This window comes from Lipotes vexillifer, unplaced genomic scaffold, assembly GCF_000442215.2.
Source record: "Lipotes vexillifer unplaced genomic scaffold, Lipotes_vexillifer_v1.1 scaffold848, whole genome shotgun sequence".
In the NCBI taxonomy this organism is placed as follows: Eukaryota; Metazoa; Chordata; class Mammalia; order Artiodactyla; family Lipotidae; genus Lipotes; species Lipotes vexillifer.
Window position 1 is genome coordinate 360290 of NW_006790234.1, and position 13143 is coordinate 373432.

General features: G+C 40.1%; 1 protein-coding gene across 1 annotated transcript in view; it reads right to left on the bottom strand.

Moving 5' to 3' along the window:
* The window catches only part of PIEZO2 (piezo type mechanosensitive ion channel component 2), a 340562-nt gene that overhangs the window by 208495 nt on the left and 118924 nt on the right, over positions 1-13143 (bottom strand). The window contains exon 3 of the mRNA XM_007463290.1: positions 8872-8997. Coding sequence (XP_007463352.1) covers positions 8872-8997 — 126 coding nt within the window. The remainder of the gene's footprint in view (positions 1-8871; positions 8998-13143) is intronic.

The following is a 13143-nucleotide window of genomic DNA, read 5'->3' on the forward strand; positions in this document are numbered from 1 at the left end:
CTATGGAGAAACGTTTTCAAAATTAACAATGCAAGATATCGTAATTATCATTGTTACGATTTAAATATGACATTCAAATTTCTCAGTTAAGGAAATAAACAGAATAATATTTTTGGAAGAGTACATATAAAAATAAACATGAGACTGCAGTGATTCTGCAGAGCTAAAAAGAAGGAAATCTGTGCCATCTCCTAATTCCTGTGGTTTATATGTCAAGGGTGCTTTGGTTTTTATTATCACCCTTTCGGAAACTACCCATCAACCCGTACTCCACTGAGCTGCCTCTTAACGTGGTTTTGGGGTCTTCAAGAATGATCACCCATTTAAAAATCAGAGATTGTAAACGAAGTTAACAATGCAAGGTAATGAAAGAAAAGCATTTGAAACCATATTTATCAACATGCAATATTTAAAACATTTGCCTACAAATATAACATCTTATAGTAATATCTTTAATATTAATATTATCTATATACTCATACCCTGCAATGGGGATCTTAGAAAGTGTTTAAATGTCCCTAAACACGAATGTAAGAGAGAAATTATATCAGCAACTTCTTTGCCAACCTTCTACATCCCTGAAATATATTTTTAATGCATGAAATCAAGAGGATTGTTCTAAATCCAAATTTCTGTTTACGGAAAGAAATGTGTTTTATGTATGAATCCACATACCTAATCCCTAAAATATACACCAGTTCTGTAAGTCTGAAGAATAACTCAACCGTGTCATAAAGTTAATACTTTCGGGAATGGCAGGACTATTCCTGGCCCAGCTGTTCTACCTCCACAATGCCCTTGAATGGTCCTTGCATCATACCGGGCCTTTGACAACACACAGTTAGAGCTTTATGTTGTCCGCCTAGCCTTTTGAGGTTAAGATTACTCCCGCACCGCAGAGATTTGCCTTAGAGTTTTTATGGTAAACAATTTACACTAGAAATGCTGCATCATGAAATTGAGGGTAGGGAATTTGTTATTTAAGCAAACACAGTCGATCCCAAATTATCTTAAATTTCCTGGATCTTACAGCAGGCTCGGTGGACATGGGGTGTGGAGCAGAGGGGCCCAAGGCGAATGCCACGGGTATTATTCACTGGAGGTGTCTCTCCTCTGAACCCAGCTATTAATGAGGCCCACCCCGCTCCCAGCTCTTTCCTCCTCTCCCCTCCTCGCTACTTCTAAGGCCAGCTTTGTCTTTCATATTTTCACTCCTGACATCCCCAAATCCAAATGGAAGTCCAAGTTTCCTTGTGCAAAGGAAATCAACACCAGGTAACTCTACCTGATGTATCATTTTGAAAGAGAAATAAAAGCCTTCAGGTGGACGTGTCTTTCTCCTAATTCCTCATGAATTGAAAAGAAGGGAAATGGTAACAACCATAGAGTAAGATGTTCAGAGTCCACCCAGAGCAGGGGGGGTCGGGCTCAGCAGAGAGAGGACGGACGTCCCTGCCCTAGAGTTGCTCTCACGGACTGGAAGGTGAGGATCCATGGAAAAGTGGTCCTCAAACAAGGGAGTCATCTGATTTTACCCTTTCATTTCCTTTTCTGCTGCTACTAATTCACTTATTCACTCTTCAAACAATTTGGCGGCAGGATTCTATCCATGGACCACTGTAGTAGATGCTCAGGTCACAAAAATAACACATGACAAACCCTCCTCCGCTCAATCTGATCATAGACTAATTGGAGAATAGACAGAATAAGGGATTATAACTCAGCATGAAAAGTTCCATGCCCGATGCTTAGAGTCTGGGGAGCTGGAAGGCCCTGACCCAGGCATTCCCCAGGGCACACGTGACCCTGCCATGTCCGCATTGCTCACTCTTAAGGGGAAAGATATTCTGGGAGGCCAATATCCTCACCAAGTGAAGTTACTAAGTCACTGCCAACCATGAATACTTCACCTGGAGCTGGTATATCAGATTAATTATCCTCTCACCCAGCACAGCTTCCAAATTTGTGTATCCTATTCTTACCTAGCCCTCACAATCTAATGAACCAAAGCCCGATTTCGCCATAAAGTTTTCCCCAGCAACCTTAGGAGGCCGCGTGATGCCCGTGGAGCAAGGACACCTCGATTTGAAATCCTGCTGCTAGTTGAGTGACCTAAGGGAAGACACTTTCTGCCTCTGGTCCTCACCCCCCATCAGGAGGGTGGTGGTGAGAGCCAGTCAGGATTAAAGTGAGATCGTGTGAGCAAAGTGCTGGTTGACTTTACAACAATATATGTTAGTTTCTTCTTTTCCTTACCTTTTCATCCTTTGTCTCTTGCCTCTAAAACTCTATAATATAGAAAGCGTGATAAATAGTGAAGAATATAGTGACTATATATTCCTCTGTGCTGAGGGGCAGGGCGTGGAGGACAAGCTTTCAGGGAAAAGAGGGAATGGGATTCCCAGCCCTGGAGAAGGGGTGAGTTTCTGGTTGCGAAGTTACTGAGGGAGAGAAAAAAGTACTGGCAGAGGGCGGGTGTCACTACGACCCTGTCACTGACACCACCTTGCAGCTAGAGCCGTCTCACCATTGCCCCGGATCTCAACCACACAGCACAGAACAAACCCCCCAATAACAGAATTAGTAAGAAACTGAGACAAAGGGGTCACAGAGAATTACTTGGTATCACGTAAGTTTTGCACATTTCATAATTTCCAAGTTTAACCCACATGACTGTGTATAATTTGGTTCTGGGTTATTTCTGCCCCCTTGTCGCTGTGTGTGATTTTAGGCAAGAAATATGACTCCTCTAATAATAGTAGAAACATTAACAACAACAGTAATAATAGTTTATAGTCATTGAGCACTTGCTATGGGGCAGGCACTGTGCCAAGTGCATGGCCTGTATTAACTTAACCCTCACAGCAGCCCTGTGAGACAGTGACCACCATCACCTTCATTTTACAGTCAAAGAAACTCAGGCACAGAGATGAGTAACTTACCCACAGTCATCTGAGATCCTAAATTCACTCATATATCGGATAGTATAAAATTTCTCATGAAAAATGTTTCTACCATAAAATGAGAGACTCTATTGGAAAAATGATGATAAAGTATATGTCACTCTACGACTATCACTCCAAGTGAATCAAGATACCAACCAGCCCTGGCCTACGCGACTTTCACCCTGATGGGGTTTCTCTTCCCCATGGTGCCCCCATCCCAATTCGCCCCCTTGCCCTGGGCAGTAAAAACTAATTGTATTCATCATTCCAGGAACATTGACTCATCAGCATCAGGTTATCAGAGTTCCCTTTCAGCCGCGCTCTCCACCCAGGCCTGGGCTCTGGAAAGCAGAGCATCTAGGGAGGGGCTCACTGCGCGCCCACCCCACCATCATCGGGGTGGGGTGCCGACCCGCCAGGCCCACGCCTGGCCCTGAGTCTTGTCACCTGCTGAGGTTTCAGACGCTGGGTCTGGACATTGGAACCCTAGTGTTTTGAGGACAGAAAGGCAGTAGAATAAAGTACCATCAAGGCCTAGAATAACCTCTTGGTCAGTGGCTCCTGGGCCGAGTCTCCTGTGCTCTCAGGATGAGAAAAGTTGGAACTCTAGGTGCCCCTCCCCCTACAGGGGGGAGAAAACTGCTGATTTGAGGGGTCTGACCCTCAGGGGGAAACAGATCTAATGGTGAGTCCAGCAATTGACGCAAAGAAAAGGCACAATCCTTTATAAGGACAAATCTCCAAACAACAGAAAACCATGGACTGAATACCAGAAACTCATTTAAACCCTTTGAAACTGCACTACTCCAAAGTCCTAGGAAGTGCAGTGGAGAAAATAATCCTAAACAGATGATAAATAAGGGGTTTCACAGACAGGAGGAAAGAGCAGGAAAGATCCCAGCTCAGACCAGCGGTGGCTCCGGGCCACTCACTCACCCTCTGAGCCCACCTTTTCATCACTGTCCCTAATGCCACCCTCCCCCCACCTCCTCCAGCCTCAGCCTCATCCCCGCCTCAACCCCAAGTGCAGACTGGGCACTGCATTTATACAAAAGAAAGGCAACTCCCTGGAGAAGAGAGACCATAAGAAGGCACAGCCCTACGTGGAGGAATAAGATGAGTCCCGGTCTCCAGCCGGATCCAGCCTGGAAGAGGGTGGCCACTCATCTCAGGCCCTGCCTGTACAGCCCGACCCACCCTAAGTGGAATGGGCTGGTGTGTATGGAGTGCCCTACTCAAAGGATATTGGAGCCAATTTGTAACAAGAAAAAAGGAGTCATTCATCGGAAAAGGGATACAGTGACCCTACAGATACTAGGTGCTCTATACGTAGTGGCTACTATCACGGCAAATCTTCCCTTCATAGTTTTGAGCTCAAAAGTTTCTTTCAATCAACAGCCTGCTTCAGCACAGCCCCAGCGTCCAGACTGGCCCTGCAATTCCACCAAGAGCACCACAGGTCCGCCACTGAGGCTAACAGACTACTTCTATGGGCTCTGTAGTGACATAATTGAAGCTGGGTTTACATTGATTGAAACAGTATAGTTTTGACAGAATGAAAATATTTTAGCAAGCGGCACAACACATGTTTGAGGAAAATTCACAGAGGTGCCCCTGCCCCATGGATTTCCTCACTTACCTGTGAAAGCACCGTTTTGGAAGTGAAGGGGGAGGGGTGGTAGGGCCCCCTTCTGCACAATAGCATCTTTAACAAACGCGCCAGCTGGTCAAACACTAACTGGGCTGGTTTGAAACAGCGTTCACTATTGCCAGTGACTATTCACAGGGCTCTGGGGGGAAAGAACTTTCAATGGCTCCATGTTTATAAATGCTACTGCTGTCCCCCAAACACAGGTCTCAGATTCCTGAGGGATCCTGGGAGCTTTTGCCAGAACTTGGGTGAGGGTATATGAGTTTTAAACGGGGAGAGGAGTCATTAGGGAAACCAAATTAAACTCATATAAATGAGCGCTTGGTGGTTTGGAGTCTGAAGACCACTTGAGTAAGATGGGGAACCCGGACCTGTCTGGATTCCTTCATTTTAATTTGACAAAGTCTCACAGACAGAGAGAGCATTCAGAAGGCACAACACAGCCGGCCACAGGCACTTTGTGTCTTTTTATTTGAAGTTTTGCTACTTTACCTCTACAGATGCCAAAAAAAAAAAAAAAAAAAAAAAAAAGGCTAAACTTCAAATGTGGGATAGCAAAATAGCGGAGTTTGTGTATACAACTCGGATGGTGTAATCGAAACTCCAAATGCTGGAGAAACAATAACACGAGTGAGGCGAAGTCAGCCAGAAATGAAAAGTCAGTGTTTCCATTACCACACAGACAGGGTTTTTCAAGAGTTTATATAACTTGATCGTTAAAAAATGCTCCAGGCTGAAAACCTGGTTTGTGTCAATCTTGGACTAAACTAGTTTGCAAAACTCAAGTTTGTTTGCTCTGCTTTTTTATCCCTTTTCAAGAATGTATCGCTTTGAAACACTGCACATGAAGCTGAACCAAAAAAATATGTAGACCTTGTGAGCCAATGCTGTTGCAGCATCACCCGATTTTTAGAAGAAATTGCTGATTTCTCTATGTAGACTCACCTTCAAGGTGCCTATGGCACTCAAATCCCTTTTCTAACTCATTCTTTTGTTGTCTCCCTTCTCTGCGGTGACTTCAAAAATATTGGAACTTCACATTGGAACGTTCACTTTTGTGGAAATAAATTTCAAATTGGAATTTAACTTGTTAGGAATAAAGTTTACTGTTGTGATTTTCATTACGTTGGCTCGGGTGGAACAGAATAGAGCTTTTATATGGGGACGTCAAAAAGGAAGGAAGGGGGCTTCCCTGGTGGCGCAGTGGTTGAGAGTCCACCTGCCAATGCAGGGAACACGGGTTCGTGCCCCGGTCTGGGAGGATCCCACATGCCGCCGAGCGGCTGGGCCCGTGAGCCGTGGCCGCTGAGCCTGCACGTCCGGAGCCTGTGCTCCGCAACGGGAGAGGCCACAACAGTGAGAGGCCCACGTACCGCAAGGGAAAAAAAAAAGGAAGGAAGGCAGTACAATAGACTTGTACGTGTTCAAGACACATCGCCGTGAAGAGGGCAGTGGAGGGCAGCTGTGCATGAATAAAATGATCTAGGGAAACACAGTGTCTGGAAGCCCACATATTTGGCTGGGAGGTTAGGAAAGGCAGGTCTAGCTCTCCAAGATTGGGTTGCAAGAAATGCCCAGGAAGAGGCATGTCAAGAGGCCAGATCTGACTGGTCTCTATCCTTCACCACTGAGATAGACAGACTTCTCCATCTTCCATCCAAAGGGCCTAAGTAATTTGGATTCTTGCCTGCGAAGGAGCAGATAACTCAAGAATGAGCTTCTGTGTGCGTGCATATGTGGTGTGATTTGTGTGTGTGTGTGTGTGGTGTGTCTGCATGTGTGTGGTGTGTGCATATGTGGGGTGTGTGTATGCGTGTACATGGTGTGTGTGGTGCGTACGTGTGTGTGGGGTGTGTGTGTTTGCATATGTGGTGCATGTGTATGCATGTGGTGCGTGCGTGCGTGTGTGTGTGTGTGTGTGTGTGTGTGTGTGTGTGTGTACTTTAAGTTTGTATGTCTTTCTGTCCGTCTCTGCCTATGCCTTATAGGAGAGACTCCACAGTAGATTCATTTGTAAATGTGGAAAATGGAAACTGGTCTTAACATTTCACATTACATTTTTTACTTTCACCTTTATAGAATTATTGAAAATGTTATTTTGAATAAAAATAGAAAGACATAGACTGTGGATTGGAAGAAACGATGTGCTCACGCCCTAATCTAAGCCCCCTCCAGCACAGTCCCTTCCACGGCATCACTCAGTACCTAAAAGTATCTGTAGACACAGGCAAGCTGTAGTTTATAAGCTCAAATTTGAAAAATCTGATGAGTTGTAATATATCCTGTGATGAAATACTTTCAGTGATAAAGAGAACTCATTATTCATGAAATAGCCTTTTTTTAAAACAGAAGATAATATTTTATTTTCTACATTGCAGTAGTATGAATTATTACTCAAGAGAAAGTAAATAAAATTTTGACATCAAAACATTATTATATATATAGCATTATATAACTGGGTATGGAATCTCATCTGGATGTGATGCATCAAATAATTTTCCCATGTTCTTCCTCTTATACCTACCTATCTATTTTTCTTCAAATTCAGCTTTCATTTTTGGGAAGGTGGCAAGCTTCCAGACAACACTTACGGTTAAAAATCCTTCCTTCTGGCCCTAGGAATGCCTGATTAAGAACTACCCAAAGGATTTTTGATTAAGAAGCAATACAAACTATCATTGCTAGCATTTCTACTAAGTCCAAAGAGACTTGAATGTAATAAATCCTTTTTATCATTATAATAATATAACTAAAGTACCACTATTTAAACATTTTATTTTATCGAGTTCTTAATAATGGTATCACTTTTATCAAGCATTAAAACCACATCTTAACAACGGGATATTATTCAGCCATGAAAAGGAATGAAGTCCTAACTCAGGCTACAACATGGATGAAACTTGCAAACATTATACTGAGTGAAAGAAGCTGGATACAAAAGGTCACGTATCACTTAATTCTGTTTGGATGAAATGTCCAGAGCAGGTATATCTACTAGAGGCAGAAAGTAAATTAGTGCTTGCGTAGGGATGCATGGAGAGGGAAAGAAGAATAACTTCATGGGTGCAGGGTTTCTTTCTGGGGTGATGAAAGGGTTTTGGAATTAGATAGTGGTGATGGTTGCACAACCCAAAAACCACTGAACTGTGTTCCTTAAATGGGTGAACTTTATGGTATATGAATTCTATCTCAATTAAAAAAATAATAACCATATCTTAAATCATCAGATCTTAAGTCAAGAATCATTTTGATAGGCACTATTATCCAAGGAACTCAGCACTCAATAAAATGGCCAGAATGAATGCTCACTTTAGTTCTGTAGAGTTTAGCTCTCTAAAAGTTACACGGTGAGGGATAGTGAATAATTCATGACTACAGATTTTACTAAAGAATCTCTCACTACATTTATGTCAATACTATTTGATCCATGAAGAATCTTGGTCTGGCTTTTATTTTACAGGGAATGGTTGGTTTGCTTCATTTCACTTGTGCTAGCATTTATGAAAGATGAGGAAATTTCAAACCTACAAATGGGTTCCTCAGCGAAAAACTGACCATTTAAAAACTATTATTTTAGTCTATTTCAAATATTCACTTAAAATATGTGGATTGTATTCCATCTACTTGAAATGCTTGTTTTTTTCAAATGACAATCACACATCCTACAAAAATGGAAGTAGAATTTATCCAATGGTAGGTTAATTCTGGAATGATGATCCTACCTAGATAAAGCATATACGTGTGGACGTTTTCAGATCAAAACCTCAAAATATAATGTGTATAAGGTATATCATTTCCTTATGAATAGCAAAAAAATCTCCCAGTTTAAAAAAGAAACTATCGTGTCATTCACATTTTTCCCATAAAGATATACGAAATCTTACATTATTCTTTACAATAAGCCTGAAGTCACTGTTGTATTTATTTGACGTTTGTACTCGTATTTATCTTACTAGATATTGTACATGTCTCATCTCACCAGCCACAGTGGAAGCACCAGGGTCTAGACTACACCCAAGCATAATGTCTTACATACGGATCACAGTCTAGTATCTAATATATGTTGAAGATGCATGAATTAAGTTGTTCACATTACCCCACTGTCTAGGTATATAAATTTCTTTGAATGTATTTATAGTGTATTAGATTGACAAATGGCCAAAACTTGCCACAAATTTTGTAATGTCATCATTGCCTAGATTTCTATAAGCGTTATGACACATAGCTTTGTTATTCATGTACGTAATATAAAAAAAAAGCCACCATCATACTCACAGTTGTAACCAGGTGCGATGCGGTGCTGTGCCTCCAGACTTGCCAACGTGATGTGGAAAATTATATGCAGCAACAGGAAGGAAAAGCTGGTGAAGCACAGAGACTTTAACAACCGTCCTGTGTGTCCTGGGAAGAAAAGCACAGAGATTATGAGCGATCCTGAGATGACCACACTCATTCTGACCTTCGTACCAGTCCACATAGAACACATTTCTACATTACCTATTGTGCAGACTGACTCAAAAGAATATGAAGTGTAACAATGACTCTCTTAATTATTAGTCTAAAGCTAAAAGCATCTTATTCCCTTTGTAAAATTATATAAACACTGATTAAAAATGCAACATGAAAGAAAGATGCTTTCCTATTTATCACAGGATATGTTACCACAAAACGGAACCACTAGAAAGCCTCTGGTCCAGAAAGTTTTATAAGGGAGTTCTGCCAACTTTGATGAAACAGGTAATCCCTGTCTTGTAAAAACAGTTCCAGAGAGTAGAAAAAGAAGGAAAGTTGCTTAAAACATTTTACAATTTAGAGTAAGTTTAATTTCAAAATTAAATAAAACTAGAAAAAGAAAGGAATTTATAAGCCCATTTTACTTATGAATATAGACACAAATTATTTGAAAAAAATATTTGCTCACTAACTGAAATAGCAAGGTAAAACGCAATACATCACAATAAGCTAGTATTTATTGCAGAAAAAGAAATGTGGCTTAATAGTAACAAATCTGTAAGGATAAGTCATACACTGGTAGGCTGATATGATAATTTTCTTAATGGAAATGGAATAAGAATCTCATTAAGTTCAAAATCTATCTACAGTAAAATAATACAACACTCAGAAAACTAGGAATAGAAGGAAATATCCTTAAGATAATAAAGAATTGGGACTTCCCTGGTGGCGCAGTTGTTAAGAATCTGCCTGCTAATCTTCCCGGATCTCTGGTCCGGGAAGATGCCACATGCCACAGAGCAGCTAAGCCCATGCACCACAACTACTGAGCCTGCACTCTAGAGCCCACAAACCACAACTACTGAGCCCACACACCACAACTACTGAAGCCCACGCGCCTAGAGCCTGTGTTCCGCAACAAAGAGAAGCCACTGCAAGGAGAAGCCTGCGCACCACAACGAAGAGTAGCCCCTGCTCGCCGCAACGAAAGAAAGTCCGCATACAGCAATGAAGACCCAATGCAGCCAAAAAAGAAAAAGAAAAAGATAATAAAGAATTTACGCCATAACTAAAGCAAATATCCTGTTTATGGTGGAATTTTAGACATAGTTGTATTAATATCAGAGAACCATCAAGGACACTTGATACCCTTGCCACTTATATCACTGGTTGTACTGGCCAGTGTTATAAGAAAAAGAAAGAAGAGTTGTAATAACTAGAATTATTTACAGATAATATGATCAAATGGAATTATTTGCAGATGACATCATCATCAATATAGAATGTCAAACTGAATCCACAGACCAACTATTAGAAAAAAATACACAAAAATGATTCAGATGCAAAATCATCTTGCAAAAATAAATACATCTCCTCTGCGTTAGCAATAATCAGATAGAAAACAAGATACAACTTAGATTACCAACCAAAACTGTATTGTAAATGGTTTTGTCAATGTGTCAGTCTAATCAAACATCTGATCAAAGTCTGTAATGAACTGACTTTACTAAATAAAGATATTTTTCTTGATAATCTGGGAAAGCTGATTCAATCAGCTGGAAGTCCTGAAAAGAACAGGTGATTACCCTAAAAAATGAAGCTTAAAGGTCTAAAATGTCATAAACATAAATACAAATATAACTAAAATGTCTCATTTTGTCTCACTTTTGATTTATGAGTTTAGCCAAGGGTTTGTCAATTCTGTCGATCTTTTCAAAGAACCAACTTTTGGTGTTGTTGATTCTCACTATTGTTTTTCTATTCTCTGTTTCATTTAACTCTGTTCTCATCTCTATTACTTCCTTCATTCTGCTAGTTTGCAGTTTAGTTTGCCCTTCTCCTTCTAGCTCCTTACGGTGTAAATCTAGGGTATTGATTTGAGATCATTCTTTTTTGATACAGTTGTTTACAGCTATAAATTCCCCTGTGATCACTGCTTTTGCTGCATCCAATAAGTTTTGGTATGTTATGTTTTGTTTCCATTTGTCTCTAAGTATTCTTTAATTTCCCCTGTGATTATCTCTTTGACCCACTGGTGTCTAAGAATGCACTGTTTAATTTCCATATTTCCAATTTTCCTTCTGTTATTAATGTCTTAGTTTCTATTGTACTTGGAGAAGATACTTGATATGCTTTCAATCTTTTCAAATTTCTTGAGAATTTTTCCATGGTCTAACATATGGTCTATCCTGGAGCATGTTCCATGTGAACTTGAGAAGAATAGGTATCCTCCTATTGCTGAGTGAAGAATTTCATATTTATCTGTTAGGTCTAGTTGGTTTATAGTTTTGTTCAAGTCTTCTTTTTCCTTATCATTCTTCTATTTAGATGTTCTTTCCAGTATTGAAAGTGGGCTATTGAAGCATCCAATTATTATTGTAGAATTGTCTATTTCTCCCTTCAAGTCTGCCAATGTTTGATTCATATATTTTGGGGCTCTGTTGTTTGCTGAGTATATGTTTATAATTGTTACATCTTCTTGAATTGACCTTTTGTCAATATATGATGTCCTTCTTTGTAACAGTTTTTTTACTTAAAATACATTTTGTCTAATATTAATGCAGCCACCTCAGCACATTTTTGGTTATTATTAGCATGCAATATCTTTTTCCATCCCTTCACTTTCAACCAACTTTGTCGCTCGATTTTAAGTGACTCTCCTGTAGACAACATATAATTGGGTCATGTTTTATTATGTATTCTACTCCTTTTACCTTTCACTGGAGAGTTTAATCCAATTATATTAAAATAACTACTGATAAGGGTACGTTTTTGTCATTTTGCTATTTTTTTCCTGTATGTCATACATATTTTCCCCTCATTTCCTCTGTTACTTCTTTCTTTTGTGTTTTTGAAGGATAAATTTGCCTAATATAAGATTCTTTTTTTAAAACATAGAAAACAGTTAATTAGTTGATTAATTTTTTACATGGTATATATTCTTTTCAAGATTCTTTCCATTACAGGTTATTACAAGATAGTACTGAACACAGTTCCCTGTGCTATACAGTAGGACCTTGTTGTATCTATCCTATTCCAACCCCATAATTTCCTGCTAACTAATAATAAGACTGAATTAATTAGTTGGAGTGTAATACCATCAGATATATACTCTTTCAAAAACTTTTTTTCCCTCCTGATCCTGCTTTCAAAGACTGTCCTGGTTGTAAAGCTGCTGCTGCCCTGAAGGCATCTAAAGTTTCCTCCACCCCATTCTATCTCTCTGACCAGAGGAACTGGGGGAAGGGGTCCCAAGAGCTAAAGACTAAAGGGGAAATCTTGGTGAGAAGAGACCCAGAGGGGGATCCTCTAATTCTGTTATAAACCAGTATAAGTCCTGGTCTCACCCCCAAGCTACACATGTGTGGAACAGACCCAAAAGAGCTTTCAGAACTGAACTACGATACAAAGAACCACACAGGTCCCAGACCGACCCCTGAGGGGTACGTGCACAAAGCAGACCCAAATAGAAAAGCAAAGCTTTGAGAACTGAACTGACATTGGAACCAGCAGCCACAGAAAGCGAGACAAAGCTTGTGAGCTGAAACCAACCAGACTGCCTGCTAAAACACAGAAACAAAGGGGGAAAAAAAAAAACCAACATTATCCAGAGGATTTTAAGATGACCCAATGATTCATAACACAATATTCAAAGTGACCAGGATATAATCCCAAATTACTTGGCATAGAAAACACCAGGAAAATCTGACCGATTCTCAGGAGAAAAGACAATGAAGTCAACCTTGAAATTACCCAGATGTTGGAATTATTAGAAAATGACTTTAAAGCATCCCTTACAACCACACTCCACGAGGTCAAGGTAAATAATCTTGAAATGGAGAGCTCGAAGCTGTCAGCATAGAAATAGAAAAAAAAAACAAACAAGAAATAAAAAATTTAGAATCGAAAAAATACAGTATCTGAAATGTAAAATTCATTTGATGGACTCAATAGTGGAATAGAGATGACAAAGAAATGAGTCAGTAATCTGAACAGATTAATAGAAATTATGGACTTTGACTATCAGAGGGCTAAAGATTGAAAAAATTCATCTGCTCTCAGGTCTGAGATCCAAGGGTCAAGGCCCATCGTTTG